Genomic DNA, 21653 nt, shown 5'->3' on the forward strand with positions numbered 1-21653 from the left:
TTTACTCTCCAAAGAATCTTTCTGTACTGGTTTGGTTCCGATTAGGTGAAAACCCTAGGATTTGTTTGCAGAAGTAGGTTTTTAAAAAAAATCCAAAATACCCCAAAATTTGGGAAATTCTAGCATTTTTATTTTGGACAACAATGAAATCACTAAGTGCCTATAAATTACTGCATTTTAAGGGCTACAGACTACACATGGCACAATACAAACTTTATTTGCTCTCTCAATTTATCCCAGTTCATGGGTTTTACTAGTTTACTCTAGTAAATGGGCATAACACTTCTGCCATAGGGGACCTTAGTAGGCGTCCTCATCAAAGGACCCAGGACAACATTGCTTCCCTTATCTGCCAAGACTATTAGCAATTTTCTCTTCATAATAGTCAACAGACTTTTATGAGAGATGTTCCTGATGTTCTGTGACATATTTAAGAACAGCACCCGTCCCTAAACGTCGTTCATGGTCACAGCGGCACACAAACACAAGCTGCTATTACTGTGGACAGAGCTTCCACACAATGCAGCTCATAATGGCCGGTGCCAAGGACTGAGGTGGGCTGAAAAAAAAGTAAGGAGGAGAGGACATGTGGCGAGGTGACACAAAGAAGAATGCCACGTATAGATGTCAGCCCCTCCCTCACTCCCCCCTCAGTCTTTCAGATCTCCATCCCCCTGTCTCTCAGTGGAAAAGGTTACTAAATGTCACTAGAGAAGTTTTCATCATCTTCAATGGCTGCGGGGACCAAGGTATGTGAGAGATGGAACGGATTGTACTGGCACGTGTGAAAATGGAGAAGTCGGTGTCACCGCAACTAGATGGCTAATGTTCGGGATCCTCTGTTCACAGGCACAAGGGGGGAAATGAAATCAGTTATCTGAGGCTCAGACTGAGCACTGCTGAAGAAGAACATTCAGGGCTCTAAGATCTCTTAATGGTACATGGTCACTCCACACACAAGCCTTGTTGGAGCACTAAAACAAACAACACTCATTGTCATTATGATAATAGTGATAACAATAAGCCGATAATTTTCATTAATTAACTATCCACCTTGTTCTTCCCGTAAGAGTGGGTGCAGCCATTTGTAAATTTTATGGGTCTGACTTCCTGTCTCATTCACGTCTAGCTATTTTTAGCTGTACAACAGTTTGTATTGCTGCTTGATATTGCAAATTGGTGTCTTACCATATTATTTTAATGCATTATCTTAATTATAAGCTGGTTTGTAGTGCAAACAGTTTTACCATTTACTGCACTTCTCGTTATTTCTAGTGTTGAAGAAAAAGGTGGATAAATGACCAATAATAAAAAAAGGATTGTCTATAAGTGCAAATAGCCTAATTATGGAGTGTCTATAAGAGCAAATAGCCTAATAGGCTAATTACACTAACTAATAGCCTAATAGGCTAATTGCTAAACTCTAATGGCGTAGATGGTAAAGCATGTAATGGTGACTTTTTGATGCGATCGAAGTTCGATTCCACCTTTTGCCGAACTCATTCTTCTGCCTTTTCACATCACATATCAGATCGGAAAGGCATTTATTTTCAATAAAATTAAGGAAATAATTAAAAACTGCAAAATAAAGCACTTCACGGGTGTTTATCGGTTAGGATTAGGTGTAATGAGGCCTTTAATGTCCCAAGTTTGCATTTATTTATTAATTTTTTATGAAAATGATCATTTACACTCAATACGTTATTATTGCATACTCTTTTATAATGTACTACAATAATGAGTTGCAGATATCTGCCACTTGCACTAAGTAGTATAAATAGCATCAAACTAATATTATTGGAAAAAATATTGAAAATGCTGACATAGTGCACATAGAATAGCTATTTTCACTTAGTGTTAGCCGCTGCCTAATAAAAATGTATATACTGTATTAATAAAAAAAGAAATCATATGTGACCCTGGACCACAAAACCAGTGATAAGGTTAAATTTTACAAAACTGAGATGTATACATTATACGAAAGCTCAATAAATAAGCTTTCTATTGGTGTATGGTTTGTTAGGATAGGACAATGTTTGGCCGAGAAACATCTATTTGAAAATCTGGAATCTGAGGGTGCAAAAAAATCCAAATACTGAGAAAATCACCTTTAAAGTTCTCAAAATTAAGTTCTTACAAATGCATATTACTAATCAAAAATTACATTTTGATATATTTATAGTAGGAATTTTACAAAAAATCTTCATGGAACATGATCTTTACTTAATTTCCTAATGATTGTTGGCATAAAAGAAAAATCAATCATTTTGACCCATACAATGTATTTTTGGCTATTGCTACAAATATACCCCAGCGACTTAAGACTGGTTTTGTGGTCCAGGGTCACATATTAAGAATAACAGTGATTTTAGTCTTTAATTAAATTTTAACACCATAAGAACTGTATGCTAATCAGTAATGGCCAGAATTTTAAAATTCATGCACAATCAACTTTAAGCAAGCAGTAAATGGTGGCAGAGATAATCTAAATGTAAGAATAGGCAAAATAAGAGTGTACAATTAAATATCCTATACTGGCAAATATAAATCCAATATTGTTTGATAAATAATAATAATGATAATAATAATAATCAGTGTTATTTTAATATTAATTAGACTATTATAGTTTTTATTCATATTTTCAATTAGCTTTTACTAACATTTTCCATTCTCATTCTATCATTTTAATTAAAGTTTTAGTAATTGTTTGTGTTTTTGTAATTTTTAGTAGCTTTTTATGTCTGTAGAGTTTTTATTTATTTCATTTTAGTTTAAGTTATTTTAGTACATCAAGTTAAACTAAATTAAAATAATACATGTTGCCTTGTCAACTAGTTGAAATAAAAAAAATTGACTTTATTTTATTTTAACAAATGAAAACAAGTTTTTATGGTTTTAGTTTACTATACTAACCCTAATAATGAAAACAGATCACTATGTCATCTGATGACAGCATTCCTAATCACCATGTTAAATGTGGTGCCAAAAAGCTACTGAGATTGTGCTTTCAGAATAACATAATTTGCTTGAATGCAGTTCATCTGCAATTAAAGCAATAGAGAATTAAATTCACTTCAAATGACTGCGTCAGATCGTAACCCTCTTGAAACAACGAGAAACATTACGTTCGAGCCCCACTTTCCTCTTATCCGCCCCTCTGTGCTGCTTTCTGCTGCGTAATTAGGACTTATCTAAAATACTTAGGCAGTCATACAATTATTCTCCTCTCTCCACATAAATTTCCCTCCCTCCAAGGTCCTGCATCCATATTTGATGACTTGTAGATTTGCAGCCCTTTATAGTAATGACAAACTTGAGCCTGGTGACAGTTTAAGGGCTGCTAAAGAGCTCTTAGAAACGCGTCAGGAAATAAATGTAATATTCCAGCGCTTTGTGTTTACGCTCCAGTCGAAACCAAGCCATTCCTCCCAATTATGGCACCACTCAGCCAAATCGTGCCCTCTGAATTCACACTCCCTTTCTTATTCTCACCAACTCATTCTGACATCTATAGACAGACAATTAGAAAAAAAAAAAAACACACACAACGCAGCACAGAGCAAATGATGATACATTTTTGCGAAATGCTGATGTTTGATAACAGCTCAACTCACACTTTTGTTTCTTAAGTGTGGTAGATGGCAGACTAGGTGTATGCACTGAAAATGTGCCTAATTTGATAAAAGAGATAATTGCATTTTTTGTTTGTAAACAGAAAACACATTAACCTGCTAAAGTGAGTACAACAGGACTCGGATAAACGCGCTGTAGCTAAATGAAGCGCGCATAAACTAATTATGAGCATGATTAAAACCTCTCTCTCTTTCTCTCAGTTTAAGCATGCCGGCGTTGTTTATGGGAAGGGGATTAATTTGCACAATGATATCATTCGCAGAGATAATTTGTGACACTAACATTCAATTGTTCCCCATTAACGTAATAGGCCTTCTCGCCCACAAGTTCTAGAAGGCAAAAATAAAATGCTAAGAGACACTGAACATCACTTAGATTGTTGTAAGACTACAAAAAAAAAAGAAAACATCTGAATCTCTCCTGAGATAACATAACATGACAATTTAAAATCGCTGTCAGGGCCAAGACAAAACTGATGTATTTTCTAAATAATTAAAGGCATAAGCCAACACCCTAGCACATTTTCTACGACAGGTCTCCAACTAATCATCTGACTGACGGTGTAGAGCGGTTAACACTTGAAGTGACATATTGTCTGGCTTTAAAAGGTGACACAATCTGCTGAAACATCACTTCCTAACATTTTAAATATTTAAAGTGTTGGGTGTTCAGTCGTTTGACAATATCATCAATATCCCTGCAGTTTACAATCTTATTTCCCCATGGAAAAATTTAGAGAAACAATAAATCCCCAAATTCACTTCAAGCCATTAACCCACATAATTCTTCATGAAACGTTTCAAATGTGTCCAACCCAGAAAACGTGTTTATATTTTATGACTCAATTGCCTTTGATCATTCATGTCACTAAATAAATATATTTTAAAACTTGCCTCATACTTAATTATAAAAAACAAAGTCTTTTGTGAAGGTTAGGGATGGGCGGTATTTTATCATTTGCGATATACCGGTAAAAATTCTCCACGCGATAATAACGATAAAGTGACATATTTCTGTGTGTGATCATGCAGAGCTTTTTCTCCATATTAACTTTAGTCGAGTGTTTGAAGTAATTAAAATCACTAAAATAATGAGGCAGAAATCATACTATTTTACAGTATTATATATAGTGATAAAAGTTATGTTGATTAGCATTGCATTATAAATCTACTTTATCCTTATAAAAATACCCAAGATTGTCTGAAAAAAACAGACAAACCATATATTGTTGCAATCGGATGTTCATTGTCATCAAGTTTCCTCAGTTAAAATTTCTCTATATGTGTTTTATTAAACTACAGCGATAACTGGATACTTTTGTCCATAATAGGAATTTCCTGGAGTGTTGTGAGAACTATTACTGCTGCTATCCACATTTTTTCCTGAGTAACCGTTGAGCAGCACCTAGGGCTGTTCGATTCCGAAATTTTTGGAATCGATTCCGATTCCGATTCCTGGTTCGATTCCTCACTGTTGTTTCCGATTCTATTTCGATTCTTGTTTTTAAGATCGGATGAAGCTAATTTTGCAATGAATGCAGGATGTAATGGTCGTAGAAAGTTGCCTTCTCACAATATGAAGCTTCATTTGATAAAAAAAAAAAAAAAAAAGTCTAAAATGACAAAATTAGCAAACACTGAAACAAAATAAACAGAACTTTAACAACAACACTGATATAAGAGCTAGTGGCGTAGCTGTCAATCAGATGCGCTCTCGGCCACTGATATCATGCACTCTCTGCGTTTTCTTTCATTTGCTGATAGAACGGTTAAAATAGCATTTATTCAAGATGTAAATAATATCAAGGCCCTCGATCACGTCATGATCTATTCTGTCGTGCAGCGCTCAAAATTATGGACAACATGAGCCAGTTTCCTGCAAAAAAAAAAAACTTTGGAATCGTTTTTTGAACTGGTTCATTTAAATAATCCATCCAAACGATTTTTTTCGTGGAAAAGAATCAGACTTATAATAACTATTAGCGAGCAAGAGGCAAATTGCATGCATCCTTGAACTCAGACGAGTTTAGAAATGACTCGTTTTTATTGGTGACCGAGATTTGCAGCCATAATGGGATGTTTTGCTGAAATGAAAACGGCTCTGAATGAGGAGTCGACTCCCCTTAATGGGATCGATTCCAAACATTGGAATCGACTCTCGATTCCCAATGCCTCGGAATCGAGGAATCGATTCTTTTTGGAATCGATTCCCAGCCCTAGCAGCACCATGATGGATTCTAGCTTCCATTTGGGTGCTTTCTTGTTCTGGTCTCCATAGAAATCCATGTAAAGACGGTAAAAAAGTTTGACTGAATTAAAACTTTTTCAATATAGTCCTTTTTCCTGACTAAACGATGAGCGCTGTCATTACAAATTCTAATGTCAGATTGGATGCTCTTCTGTTTCGGTCTCCATAGGAACCCAATTAAATAGTGTCTATCTGTATTTAGCTAACGTCGGCAGCTTCATGTCATTTACACACTCATTAAACTTTGAGGAGTGAGGTACTGACAAATGACGGTCATTGCGACAGTGCAAAATGATGGCGCTATGAAGTCATGTACTTTTAAAAACGTTTTAATAGGTTTAACATTAGATTAACGGTTCGGAATATATCTCTATAACTAAATATAAAAATGTGTGCAGGTTTAACATTATATTATCAGCTAAGAAAATATGTTAATTTGACTAGAAACACCAGAGACCAGAAATGTAAAGCACCGTTCCAGTCGGGCGAGATTTCCGCGTATAGAAAAAAGTGGATACATATGTCGAGTTTATGCGCAAGGGCGCCCTCCGGCTTCTAGTATGAATTAAACAGTCACTACATTATGTGTGTACTCAGTAGTGCTCACAACACCCTATTTTGCGTAAAAATAGGAAAGATAGTAATTTTCTCAAAAGAAACTGGATTTTTTTTTTGTCTCTTAGTGGATTCATAAGATTCCCTGATTTATCGTCATTCATATCGTTATCGCAATAAATACCAGAAATGTTGTGATATTTTCAAGCCCATATCACCCATCCCTAGTGAAGGTCATAAGATCATCATCTTAGGAGCCTATGCAGAAGCAAGCTAGTGTCTACTGACAACAAATATGACAAGTTCTATACTAGTTCATATAATATCGAAGCTACCTTGGTATCCATTAATTTCACAACATGTTATTTTCAGCCATTTGTTCAAATATGCTTTCCTGCCTAGTAAAAGTTAGGATGGGACATACTGAATTAAAAATAGCCAATGTGTTTTAATTATGAACTGTTATGCTTTCCTTAAAAAAAAAAAATAACCAGTGAAATTTATGGTAAAACGGTTGCTGTGATTGCCAGAACTTTACTGTAAAAATATACACTAGCTACATTTGATGTTTTACGAGACTGAACTTTAAATTTAAAGGGAAAAATGTACATTTCATTAACCAATATAACGTTAATATTTCATCTAAAGGCATCAAATGTGTTTTATATCTGTATATCTGTATAACACTGATCATCGGCATAATAATAAAAGAGACAAAATGATGAATTAAGAGTTTTAGGCCTGGTTTCACAGACAGGGCTTAGACTAAGCCAGGATTAGGCCATAGTTCAATTAGGACATTTAAGTAATTTTTATAACCATGCTTAGAAAAAAACATTACTGGTGTGCATCTTGAGACAAAACAAAGGCACTGATATATTTTACAATCAATCAGTGCAATTTTATTTCAGTTGAAACAGCTCAGACTTACATTTTAGTCTAGGACTAGGCTTAAGCCTTGTCTGTGAAACCGGGGGTTAGAGTCTTTCTTTAAGCTAAGCCAAAAAATAATATATAAAAAACATGGTGAAATGAAATGAAGATTAATTTCAAAAAAGACTCTCACACAAATTGCTGAGCAAAAAGAAAACTGACAACGCTCAAGACAGAGCAGGTTACTTTTGGTACGAGTTTTTACATTTTGTCATTTTGTAAGAAATTCAAACAATAAATCGGCATGTGAACATATCAGATCTTCCTTTTTACTAATTATACCACAAAATAAACATGAATGAATATCAAAAGGTATCTTGTTTCAACCACAGAAAGACATCAATACATACAATTTTTCAAGTTCAGCTTCACTGATGTTAATTCTACTCCTCCCTGTCTGGTTTGTTTGTCAAACTAAAATGGCAGATTCTGCCTTATGATTGGTCAGATTGCCTTTCAATCAAACTCCCTGCAAAGGTTCGATTATGGGAATGTCAGTCTAAATTTTTTTCACTATAAAATATATGATGATTTTTTTTTTAAATCTGTAGATTTTACTTTAAAATTACATTTTTCCACTTACCATATAGAAATAAAAGCTTTACATTTGTACAGTATAGTCACAGTTACAAACCATGATTCCCTTGCTAGTTGGTGGCAGGGTGTTATTAGGAGGTTGGTACTGTCATTCTAGAGAATATCTGATCAGACAAATATTGTTCAGGATGAGTCATCACTATATCTGATCTGTTTTCCCACAAGAAAAACATTAAAAAATGTGCTTATCTGATAAAGTGAATTAAATCAATATTTAGGAGTACGCTAACCTAAAAATGAATTGACATGGACTAAAAACCACAAAACCCATTTTGATTTTATGGGATCAAGGCAGTCTATAGAACAAGTAAAAGACTCAACTACAATCAAACACTTTCTATCTTTCACACAAGTGAAATAAAGCAGGAAGAAACTGAAAATCCTGAAACGCATAATACACCAAATGTCAAGATGAAGAGTTGAGATTAAACTATAAGGTGATTTAGCGATCACTTCAAAAAGCAAAAATGTCTCTTTTAAATAGCATTTTATCACTCGTTGAGCTATATTCATGATTTGAGGATGATTTACCACCACCACATAGGGAAGGTACATTTTCAGTCCGCAGTCTCTATCCGTTATTGGATGTAGGCCAATTAAGCACATTATTGGTCTGAAATACTCAAACACCAATTCTCTGTATAAATAACATGGTAACATGAAATTAGAAGCAAATACCCTGCACAGCATCAAGCGCTCATAAACCGAGCCACCTGCAGCAGATGTTGATGATGCTGCGTAATTATAAGCGTTGGTGTGACGTGAGCGCCTAACCCCGATAAAGCAGATAAAATGATGTCAACATCTCTGTCACTCGCTTCTAAAGCACAAATCAAATTCAGCAGGCGGTTCATTTAATTTCAGAGGCCGTTATAATTACTCCACTCCTGTTCGAGCATCACAGTTAAAGTAAACATCAGTTAAAGCAAACATTCCTAATATGGTTCCTCATATGGCAATTAAAATTCAATCTGCAGTGTCTCACCGCTTTCCCTTTTAATTGCTGCTCTCTCTCACCTCACTTTTTGCCTTTGCATTTAAAGAAATAACTACCACTGAGCCGTCCACTAATTGCTTGTCACTGGGCATGGTTTTAGCAGCTATATTTTGAAATTGGCAAGATTTACAAACATTGGGACAGGAAGACGTTGTCCTTTGCCAAGAGCCAGTGAAGAGTAATTTTATGTCTGACAGAAGAATGATACAGACTATGCTTAACTAATTTATTCAGTTATCAAGGCCTTCACTTATCTTGCGAGTTATATGAGCTTTTTTCTACAAAAGTACAAAATTTCACTGAATTATTTTATAGCCTACAGTGTGTTAGATTAGAACCTGTCTGCTTACATTTAAGTGATTAAGGCAATACTGCAATTAACTGAAACATAATACCATGTTCACAATAAGAGTAACCAAACAGTACTGTGGTTTTAATCGCACTATAGGAATGTATATCATTTTTTTTTAAATAACAGACCAGCAAAAAAGCCATGAAACAAGTTTGTAAATGGAAACTAATTTAGTGTGTAAGACGCACACAAAATTGTAGAAAAAAATTAGAAAATTATTTTATTCAGAGGCCAGCATAAAGCATTAATGTTGATGGTAACATACATATTACATTAGAAAGAATATCAAACAGATTTGTCAAAATTCTTCTTACAAAACAAATTACGTATAGAGGGTTTGCACTTACGTCACGGTTTGGTCAGTTACCCGAATGCCTGGCCATATTTTGACAAACTAAAGTTAATTGGTGGTAAAGAAAGATATGCACGAGCAGTATTAATCAATATATTAGACTAATGTCTTCTATCTGACCGGAAATTATGAAAAACAAACTCGAATGTTGTCAAGATTCTTGCCCTGGAAATCCTGGTTCAGTTTGGCCAACCACAAACGCTTTTGTTCCTCAGACTGTTTCTTGCACTCTTCTCCTTCATTTGTTATAACTTTTGGCAGTTTATATACCTCAAATGTTTTCCCCGGTCCGACTGATTAGTACAGCACAAAACATAACAATAATTGACTATTTTCAGAAGCAATAATCTGCAAAAGTTTTTTGGTTCAGTAGCATTGTTTACCTTTAGAGCCGCCAATATGGCCAGTTGATGACCCCTTGTGAAAACACTCTATAATGACAATTTTATTTTTTATTTTTTTGCAAAAAGAATTTTGACAGATATTTGATATTATCTGAATAAAAGCATTTTGTAAGAATTTTTACGATTATGTGTGCAAACTTCTCTTTTTACTGGACCTGGTTACACTTTTAAAAACATTTTCCCCCTACTTTGACTCAGGTTGGATGCTTAAAACATAGTGGAACACAAACTTTAAAATAAGAACAAAGACAAAATCGAGAGTCAAACTTCTATCCTGAGGTGGACATCAGCTTTAAATAAAGGGCAAATTAAACCGCCAGCAAAAAAACAGAATTGAATATTGTGTGTGGTAGGTCAGAGTAGTAATATAAACAAAATGGCGGCCAAACAATCTTCCGATCGATTAACTGACCTTATGCATGGAGCGTTCTTTAGAACTTCCGCATAAAGATAAGCCAGCTCGTAAACTTCCGCTGAAGCTCATTTTATATGTGCTATATATTAGGTGGACACTCTTGAGACTCATCTACTGCCTCGTTCTTATCAGAAACTGAGAAAAAATATAATTGCAACATTATAAACAATGTTAGTGGCATGAACATTCAGTTTCATATTATTTAACAACATATAATTTAAATGCGGAGCCTGGTAATCCCTTAGGCTACTCTCCTTATCTGCATAGTTGTAGATTTAAATGCTGACAGCTAAACACTATCATAACGTGTTTAGGCTAAAGTTAGCTAGCTAGCAATACTTCTCTTCAAAGACATTTTAATCGTATTCTTGATAATCAGTAACTTGCCTTCATAGTCATGAACACATTTTTTAAATCTTGCAATATTTTAAAGCCTTTATTATTTTCTAACTCTACGGCTGTGAAATAAAATGTACTTCAAGGACTCACTTTTCATTCATAAAACGGCATCGGAAAAAAAGACTTTTCACGGAAAACAACGTCTATTTTTGGGCTAAAATAATATGGAATTACCCATATAACCAAAAGATGGCAACAGATGATTATTTATTATGCAGCTGCCTTTTAAACTCCCTATATTTTTCAAGACGTCTTGCTTTTCGATTTATTATAAAATTACTAGTATAATAAATTGTAGTACTTTTACCGCCATTAAGTATATAGTATAGGAAGTGCAGAAAATCATTAAACTCACACACAAACAGCCTATAAAGGTGAATTATTTAAATACTAATATATAGTTCACTACAAATACGTTAAATATTTATAGCATAATAATTAAATAATGCACTTATGGAATTTGAAATATTTTATAAAATTTAATAACTACATCTTTTAAGTTTTATCTTGAACTGTAAACTCTATTAAATAGCCTATATTTAACCAACACAAACTTGTTACTGCTGTAGTTTTGTTACTCTGAATTTAGTCTGAATCAGTTAAGCTCTTTTTTTGACATCAGCTTGTCATTTGTTTGGTCCGGTTATTACTGTCAATCATAGCAATGACTCGCGCATATTTAGCCGATTTACTCAGGTATTTTTTTAAACTGGCATTTGTCATTCTTGAAACGGTATACATGGACGTTTGGTCCTCTTAGACAAACAACACTTTTCTTCGATTGTTAATGGATTATGTAGAGAAAACAAACAAAGTACGCTCATGATTTAGCTGGCTTTTCTAAACAAGGAAGTAATCCGTGCATATGGTCAATTGGAGTAATGCAACTGCGTTTAAACGGGGATTTGACATAATGTATTAATCCAACCCAATTTGTTGCTTATTATCAATAATCTGACTATTTGTGTAACGTAGATTGAAACGTAGCCGTCGTCTTTCTTTCAGTCCTTACACTACAAACATCCACCTTGTTTTTTCTCCCTCGTACCAAAAGTGTAACCACCTTAATCTCCCCCTCTATCAATCTTAAACAGGAACTCACTTCCAGGAGAGACGCCATATGGCTGTTTTTCGTCGTTATGGGCCGCTCTCGCGTCGCCGTAATGAGCGAAGGCCGAGGTCTCCGGGAATCTAGTCAGAGCAGGAGAGATGGATGACGCGCCGTACTCCAGTCAACGGACCAGGCGCGAGCCCAGAGAGGAACCTGGCACGTGCCACAGTAGGAAACATTTGGCGCGTATCTCGCACGACCTTTAGGCTACCTCACTCCATAACACCGCGCTCACACGCTGACATAAATCCAGATGACTGACTTCATATTTTATCGGATGACTTTTATTTTATGGCTGATTGAGTCTAATAAATGTTGGTCAGTCATAGGAGTTCAGCACGTAGTGCATCTTACTCTGTTTATGCACTGACAGTGAGTCTAAACACTATAAAACTACTAGGCTATATCATATTTGATACAGCTTGATTAACAATATAGATTTTTTTTGTAGAAAGAAAAGGATGTGCAGCAGTGTTGGGAAGTAACTATTTACATGTAACGGAATTACGCAATTTAATTACAAAAATGTAACTAATCTGCAGTTACTGAGAAAAAAATGTGTCAATAAATTAGTTATGAAATTACAAAGGGTGCATCTGAATATTTTCACACACATACAGATTTGATTGATTTCGGCATTGACTGCTTTAAAATGTGACACACCAATGTTCCTATTTGGTTTCATGTATATGCTTTATTTTTTAAGATTAATTGTTTTTTCCAAAGCATTGTTAGATACCACTGTGTCCTGTCATAGCTATGCAAAGATTTGATTTTCAAAAACAGTATCATAGCTAATAAACTATATCTTATGATTTTAAATTAGTATTTGACCTCAGAATGTGCTAAATTCTGATTTTGTGGTTGCTGTGTCACTTTAAACCTTAAACTAATTGACAGATTTTGAACGTTTTGTCTGCTTTACATGTTTCAAAATGATTAACAATTAAAATTTGTTTGAAATTCAAAAAAGTAATCATATGTAATCAGTTACATTAATAAAGTAACTGAAATACACTACTTACATTTTACATACATAAATAAAATTTTAAAGAGGGTAACTTGTGATCTGTAACCTATTACATTTCCAAAGTAACCTTCCCAACACTGCAAATATGATACAACAGGCTTTTAAGGGAGAATTATCTGCAGATCTATCTCTCAGTCAGCATTGCATTATGTTTTGCTCCCTACAATGAAAACTAAAGAGCATTCATGAGTGACAACTGATATTTATGACCCTTGACCACAAAATCATAAGAGTAATTTTTTTTTATTATTTATTTTGTTTTATTATTTAGAATAAATGAGCTTTCCATTGATGTATGGTTTGATAGAATAGGGCAATATTTGGCAGAGATATATATTTTTTTTAATTATTTGAAAATTTGGAATCTTAGGGTGCAGAAAAATCAAAATATTGAGAAAATCCCCATTAAACTTGTCCAAATTAAGTTCTTAGCTATGCGTATTACTAATCAAAAATTAGGTTTTTATATATTTACGGTAGGAAATGTACAAAATATCTTAATGGAACATGATCCTAATATCCTAATGATTTTTGGCATAAAAGAAAAATCAATAATTTTGACCCATACAATGTATTGTTGGCTATTGCTACAAACATACCCGTGCGACTTCTGATTCATTTTATGGTCCAGGGTCACATTTATATGCAATTTCTGTAAGAAGTCTGTATCTTCATTTACATTATATTTTTAGCCACATAATTAACTGCTCAAAATAGAATATTTTTGCTTAGTTATTTTTTGTAGCTATTTATATATTTTTAGTAATTCCGTTTTTTCCTCCTTAAGAGTGAGCTCCATATTCTCAATATATCATACTGTATGGGCCATGAAAGCCTAATGTTTCAAATAAGATACAAATCATCAAACACCTTTTCTTATTCTTCAATCTTTCATACTGTTCTATTTTCTGACTGCAATTTTATGTCATACTTCACAGGGTTAGGAAACTGCTCTGTTTAAAATTATGCAAAGTTCAAACAAACGGTAAAGACTGATCTTGAATCATTGTTCTAAAACATCAACATGCCATAATTACCACTCAGCCTAAGTAATTTTTTTCTTTTTCTCGCTCTCTTTTCCCCTTCACTTCCCACATGCCCCTCAGCTCTCATTCCATAGTTCCGCTCAGACAAATGATAAGCGCGCAGACACTAATGAGTGGTTTTAAACGGGCCTGTACTGTCTGGGCACAGGCCAGCAGGGACACTACGGCTCTTATGGTGCCGTGTTAACATTTCACAGCTCAACACTTGTCTATTCACCCTCTTCATATCCTCCAAACGGTGAGCACTGAAGCAGTAAGTTTTCTTGATATGGCCTTCAAATGCAGCATTATTGTGAAGAGATAGTGGTATAATGTGCTGAGGTGAGCGTCGCCTGTCAGAACGCTTGAGCTCTTGTTGCTATGTTGGAAGGGTGAGGGTTCATCTCTGGTTCCATTTTTGTGTTTGTTATTATGCAAATACAAATACAAGTCAATTTCAACCTTTCTGTCCAATTATGAGTATTTTTAGTTTGGTTACAGCTCCTGCGCATGGCACCGCTAAAATAAATATGCGATGATGGAGACTGTCGTCAAATGAAGCCGAGAATCAAATGGATTAAAAAACCCTTTCATGGTATGAAATGCCTCAAGGACAAAGCAAAAGTAAAAATGAAAGAAAATAGTAGGAAAGATGTACACACAACATGATTTTTGTGTAAACAGTGGGGTTTGCTTATTATGCAAGCGCTAATTTCCCCCCAGGAGCTCATTAGAGCCTTGAGTGCAGCAGAGAGAGGCCCCAATCACCCGGTAGAGAGAGAAAGAGACAGAGACAGGGAGAGAGAGACTAGCCAAGCATATCTACATCATGAGAGAGCACAATGAGAGTGTGTCATTGTGTCTCTGTGGCACTCGCACTCACTCACACAAACACACATAGAGCTTTGTCAGAAGTCATTTTAGTGAAATGATTTGTGTTTGCAGCTCTGTAGGCGACAATCTTAAAATTTCAAAAGCACAGAATCAGATTAAGAAAAAATAAAAAGTACCATTTAATTTTTATTGAATCAAAGAAAAAAAAACAATGGTTAATTGATTAAAAGGGAGGATTTTGTCTGCTAAATATTCACATTTATCTTACAATCAATGATAATAAAACTTTGTACTTTATAGTATTTCTGATATAGTTTCATTTTAGCCACATTTTGACCGAAACATAAACAAGAAGCATTGGTAGTTGGACAGCAGCCTGAAAATCCACACACAATCACTAAGTATTAACACTGAAATACAGAAATACAGAGAGAGTCGACCAGATTCAGTTAGGCGTTGAGTATATCATAATCATATAGAAACTTTTTTATGTATTTATATATGTATATATCCAGTATGCAGTCTTTTGGCGGGGATTCAGAGATTCTTCAGTCATGACAGAGCAAAGACACCCTCTCAGAGACAAGAAAGGGTGAGCTGGAGGAAGCCAGAAAAGAAGGGGCGTCTGGACTGAGAGGAATGACAATGGCGTTTGAGACTCACGGTATGGAGTACGTATGGAGAGAATATACAAAGATGTGACCTGTGTGAAATGGGGTCTGGGCTGTTGAAGGACGATCCTTCAAGTGAGGGTGGATTGTGATGGGATGAGGAAGAGGGGGGAATTGGGAAGGGCTACGATCCTCGGTATGCTTTCTTTCCATATTATTTCAATTATCATAAGGATAATAAAAAAAGTTTTGGCTGTCCAGAGCTGTAGTCAAGCAGCAGAGCAAAGTGAGTGCGACTGAGAGCCTGCCACACTAAATTTTTCTCTTCCTATATGTTTTCTTTACATTCTCGCTATCTTTCTATCTCTCATCCGCCCTCATATCCCTTCTATCTCCCACAAGCCGGCGAGCTAAAGAGCAATAGTCCCTCCGTGGCGTGCCCCTCCTCTACAGAGGGAAGACCAGGAAGCCGGAGAAGGTGGAGTATTTCCAGCCGCCCATCAGGTTGCCTCGCTCCAGCTTGAGGTAGGCGCGGTCACCTTTCTCCATTTGAATCAGAACGCCGTTACTGGCCGCTTCGCGTGTGACGTCTTGATCCCCGGCGAAGGCGGAGATCACCGGCCAGCCGTTGTGCATCAGGCTCACCTGTAACATGGAAGCATATAGATAAGCAAGTGTAAAACACGTATACAAAACCCCAACGGGCCAACTTGCAACTTTAACGTTATTAGTATAAATCAAAGCCAGTTTTAATCTTCTAACCAACAATAATATGCATAATCTATACATGTTTGTTCCCTTTCTCTTGCACGCTGACAAGCCCCTTGATAATACAGTAGGCAGCTCCCCATGAAATCATAAAACTTGATCAAAGCATTTATAGAGCTTTTGCCAGGGGAAATGAAAATGGCACATTGCTTTATTTGTGTGTTTTTCTATGCCAGCCATTCTCAGGCTGAGCCAGAAGAAGAGCGAAAATGACATTTGATACCGCACAGAACTCTCAGTGAGCTTGCGATTATTGGAAACGCACCTTTGAATGTTGTGCATGACCATCAGATACCAAAATAAGATGCTATCATTATCAATATGCAAAAATGCAGTTACACAATGGGGAACCACTCTTACACAGAGATAAAAAGCAACAAAAGGCTCACCGCTAACAAACCCTCATCATGACTCAATGCATTTGTTCACAGAATGTCAAGTGAGAAAATCATCATGCGCTCTATATCGTTTTTTCCGGCTGACTTTCACCTTTCAAAAAACAAACCTCCAGCTTTGAGGCCCTGGAATTCTAATTCCATCCTCATTGTTCAAGTACATGTAAAACATACAAATAGACCATTGTATGGAAGAACCCAAAAAAGGCTTGTGAGATAATGTGAACGGATCTCAACGCACAATTTAATGCTGCATTTAACTGAAGTGTCAGACAGCTTCCTGTCCAAATGACGCAGTGGAGTGATGGAGGACAACCCCCCTCTTTCTCTCTCTCTCTCTCTCTCTCTCTCTCTCTCTTTTTCTCAGTTCTTTTGCCTGTCATAACGGTTGGACGCGAGCGACGACAAAATGTTTTTCCTCCTCCTTTGTCATATCTATTCACAGGGTCATTATTTTAGGTCAGAGAGTAATTTTCTTAATTACCGTCTGTCACATTTGCGGGTTCTAAGAGAATTGTGCTCCACGAAATATGGGCAGTATATCTGCAATCAATATTCAAATGCATAGCTGTCTGCTGCTTTGTCTATTGAAAAATGTTTGCATGAGAAAAACTTGGTGCGACAATTTGCACAGACTCCTCAGTCTGTGTCAGTATCCCCAAAGCTAACAAAATATGTCTTAACTAAATCATGTTTGCGAGTTTTATGATACAATTAACTTGTAATGAAAACAACTGACTTGAATTTTAAATAGACAATGTGATTACTTGATTTCGACACCTAAACCAGACCAGAATCTAAAAAGGCTTTTGCCTATCAGACACCAGTGTTCTAAGATGGACTTGTCCTTTGAGTGGTGAAGTACATTACTCTGTGACACAATATAAAATTGACTATAGAGATATGACCAGAGGTTTTAAGCTGGAAGAAACTGCAATAAAATAGATATGTGTACACCCAATGCATGCAGTTATACTTCCTAACAATACACTGAGATCCATAGAGATACTGTGTGTGTTGCTGGATTATTTATGGAGCCTTTCAGATCACTGTGTGTGTGTGTGTGTGTGTGTATTTATCATATGTTCTGCATGCTAATAGAGAGGCCTGCTCCTCCCTCTCAGATCAACAGAGTGGAATTCATGTTTTCTTTGAAGTACTAAGTGTGAAGTGTATACAGAAGAACAAAGGAAATATTTATTCTATCAGCAAAACAAAGCATTTCACACATTGTCAGCTGTGTTACTCCAGCCAAAAATATTGAGTTGAGAACAACTTTGTTCATTAAATTTGTTTAAAAAAAAGTGGCACTTGAAAAGATTGAAGCAAAGGTCTATAGCATTTAATCAAGAAAGTATGCTTTTAAAAAAATACAAATACATTTTCTGTTTGGTCTGGACACATTAGTTATGATAAGCTAAGAACAATTAACTAAGGACAATACTTTTATTATAAAACAATCAATTGAAAACACTGTTGTGTCTTCAAAGGTCTGGCCTTTCACACTTAATACACAGCACAACCTAGCCAATAAGCATCTTCTTTACTACTCACCTGTTTTTGCTCAAAATCATTGTAATATCAGATAAAAATATATAAATAAATGTATAAAGTACAAATTTAACTCGTGTAATTCATGTGAGCACAGTACAAAAACTTCAAAAAAGAAATAGGCCGTCCAATGCAAGACGTGTTTCTCGTGTATTATTTGTCTTAATTTAATGATCTGAATTGGATTAGAGCTGTGGTTTCGATATATGTATCGTCTCATCTTATATTTATTTGTGTCTGTCTTATACACAGCTCCAGCTCATTGTCTTAAATTAGGCAGTGTTTCAATGCATTTCAGTGATATATAGGGATGTATGTGATTTGACTTGCTTCTAATTCATTCGCCGATCACAGCGGAATAACGGGATGTAATTGTAAATCCTCTGAGAGACAAGACAGCGACTGCGCTTTAATTAGTCAAAGACAGCCTACATATTTACCCATATATATATATATATATATATATATATATATATATATATATATATATAGATAGATAGATAGATAGATAGATAGATAGATAGATAGATAGATAGATAGATAGATAGATAGATAGATAGATAAATAAATAAAATTTCATTATTTGTGCTGTACACTCTTCAAAAAAAGCGAATCTTTCACGCGTTCTCTGTCCATGGTCCTGAACAAGCGCCAGCCTTGTCTACACGCCAAATTTTAGGCTGGTTGTTAATTGAGGAAATAAAAGCAAGATTCCTCTCTAGACGACTGAAAATTTCACATTTTCTCACACACTTGACTGTCCCACACGCATCATAGAACACTTCAGAGACTAGTGAGCATAAAGGTATGAGCACTTACCTGGATCGTTTGACGATTATACACTTTCACTACGTGGAAATTAAAACTGTATATCCCTTTACGCGGGGCGAAGAAATTGCTCCTTTCCTCATCGAAACTTCTACCAACGTTCACAAGTACCTAAAGGAGGATGCAGACATCAGAATGCAAGTCAAATAAAACGCAACATGCGTAATGGAATAACTTCCTTTAAGTTTTACAATAGAAACTCGCTGCTATACAGCAGCAAACCGTTTAAAGCATTTCGTGATTGATTATACATACAAGAGCAGATGGAGGATAGTTTTATGACACGAAAAAGAAGTTCACGGCTATTAGATGTAATTGAAAGCCATTAGCCTGTAATTGACCTTTAACGAAGTGGAAGGGAATGTGACACTTCCCCAGACTACACATATCAGTTAAATGTTTAATTGCAGTGATATTTCTTTGATTTTGTGATCTAGTTTGTATTTGTAACCGTGACACAAAAAAATCCCCTCGCAATTCCCAACCGGCGACCGCGTACAAAGTATGATCAAACAAAAGAAGTGCATATTTCCACAATGAAGTGAATTTACCTGATCGAAGTAGATCACCATTGTTCGATTGCTCATCTCCGACGGCTCGTGGTTCGTGTTCCTCACCACGGAAAAAGCCACTTTGGCGCTTCCCGAGCGCACCGATATCCCAAGAGCCGTCCCAGTGGGATCCGAGGTGGGATTTGAGTCGCACACGACCAAGCATTTCCCCTCCAGTACGATGGGTTCCGTCTCGTTCTGTGCGTATGCATGGCACACGAACCACACTGCGCCTAGCACCAACGTCAACATCATGCCAACTTCGCTCCGCACCTAACAGCAGTCTTCTCGCAAAGACACGGCGCGCTCAAATCCCAAACCAAAACCACTCCAAAGCTGTAAAACGAAGTCCTTCCCAACAGTTCAAGTCAAAACTATAACAGTTTTTCCCCTCGTTTCCGTCTCAGTCCGTAGTGGAAGAGCCGACGGAAAGCGGATCAAGGCCCTTGCCGAGCTTGCGCGCAGTAGAATACATAGCGCGTGGGGTCCGTCTGCTCGCGCGCTCAATTATTGATATGTGAGATATTAGAAGTGAAACACAAAGGCTCGTGAGCGCAATCCTCCCGCCCTCCTTGCTCTCCCCTCCGGGCCCCCAATCAGCGCAGGAGACGCTCTTTACTTTTCCAATCCTTTTCCAAGCCAGTGCGCGGACCGCCTCTTCTCGTGACAGCGCCGGTGGGGTCCCACCCCTCAAAAGAAGTATCTTACAGGTGGACCCTACTCAGCAGACAGAAGGGGATGACACCCCGATCCTCGGGAAATGGGGGCGCGCTATTTTGTCATCGTTCGAACGGACACAAGGACGCAATTTGTTCTTCCGTGCCACGTTAAAATTTTACTCAAGATGAATGGATTGGCTCAGCGGAGGTTGTCTTCACGAACGCCGGGTGGAAGAAGTTCACAAAGTTGTTTTTGCTCACTATCGGACACCTATTGCTGAGAAAAGGACACTTCACGACAGCAGTGATGATTAGGCAGTCTTCTACAGATGGACAAGCCAACTTTAAGCAGGGAGGAAGGACTACTGTATTAAAAAGTAATTTTAACAGAAAAATATTGTAAAATGCAACAGTAAATAGGTGTTAACGGGTTACTTTATGTAATTGTAAATAAAATATATTTAAAAGGACAATAAATGTAATTTCACTGTAAAAAAAAAAAATATATATATATATATATATGGGTACATTCAGCAAGAAATAACGTACATTTACAGCCTGAAAACTATGTTTTGTTTCTAGAAACTGTTTAAAACAGTAAAAAAAAAAATACATCGCTGGAAGAAAATAGTAAACGACGTTCCTACAAGAGCTTTCGCATTGTAATTTATATTTTTGTAATAAGTGACGTTCATTGGGATGTTACATGTTTTAAACTTAATGAATTATTTCATTTGAAAGCCTGGTGGTGTTTTAGGCTATAATACTGTGCTTTCTGGGCCTATTTTTAGCTGTAGTAGCTGCATATATAAAGCCTGTTTTGATTAACGCAAGTCATAATGTGGCCTTCTGTTTTAACACCTGTACAATTATGGCGGTTATCATTAGCCTATATTTAAGATTTTACAATCTGCTATATTCCTTAAAGCAGATTGTAATAGTTTAGGTGGCCTACAGATGTTAACATCTGCTAATAACATAAACCCTTTAGTTGTGAAATGTAAAATGCACAGGGACAGTGCGTCCCATATCGCTTAAAACGTTGATTTTTACAGTGAGGTTCTGGCAACCACGAATGAGAGCTTTTTATTTTACATTTAAATAGATCAAATGTAAAACACTAATGGAGCTTCTCTAGTTAATTCAATCGATATCAAAATCAATATTTTATTACAGTTCCAGCTGACTGTAATATACTTAGGCCTACATAATATCACTCCATCAATCTTTACCACATTTCCCTCAGGAAAACCGACGATGTATTGAGATGCACGGGGAAGCCTGCTTAGGATATATGCCACAAAATTTAGGAAGCATATGCTGTTGCTCAAAATATTTCGCCCAGAGTTTGAACATGTTGATGGGATGTGGCGTCTGAGGCCCGCGCGACTCTCATTTTTCTGACA

The 21653-nt window shown here is 36.3% G+C and overlaps 1 protein-coding gene across 1 annotated transcript; it reads right to left on the reverse strand.

Moving 5' to 3' along the window:
• Positions 1 to 15052: 15052 nt before the first annotated feature.
• Positions 15053 to 20168, reverse strand: cbln1 (cerebellin 1 precursor). The gene is made up of 3 exons (XM_073850740.1): positions 19589 to 20168; positions 19029 to 19148; positions 15053 to 16140 (listed from the first exon to the last, which is right to left on the reverse strand). The coding sequence occupies exons 1-3, from the start codon at positions 19841 to 19843 to the stop codon at positions 15943 to 15945; spliced, it is 573 nt and encodes a 190-aa protein (XP_073706841.1). The 5' UTR covers positions 19844 to 20168; the 3' UTR covers positions 15053 to 15942.
• Positions 20169 to 21653: the final 1485 nt, after the last annotated feature.

Source organism: Garra rufa, chromosome 11, assembly GCF_049309525.1.
Source record: "Garra rufa chromosome 11, GarRuf1.0, whole genome shotgun sequence".
Classification (NCBI taxonomy): domain Eukaryota; kingdom Metazoa; phylum Chordata; class Actinopteri; order Cypriniformes; family Cyprinidae; genus Garra; species Garra rufa.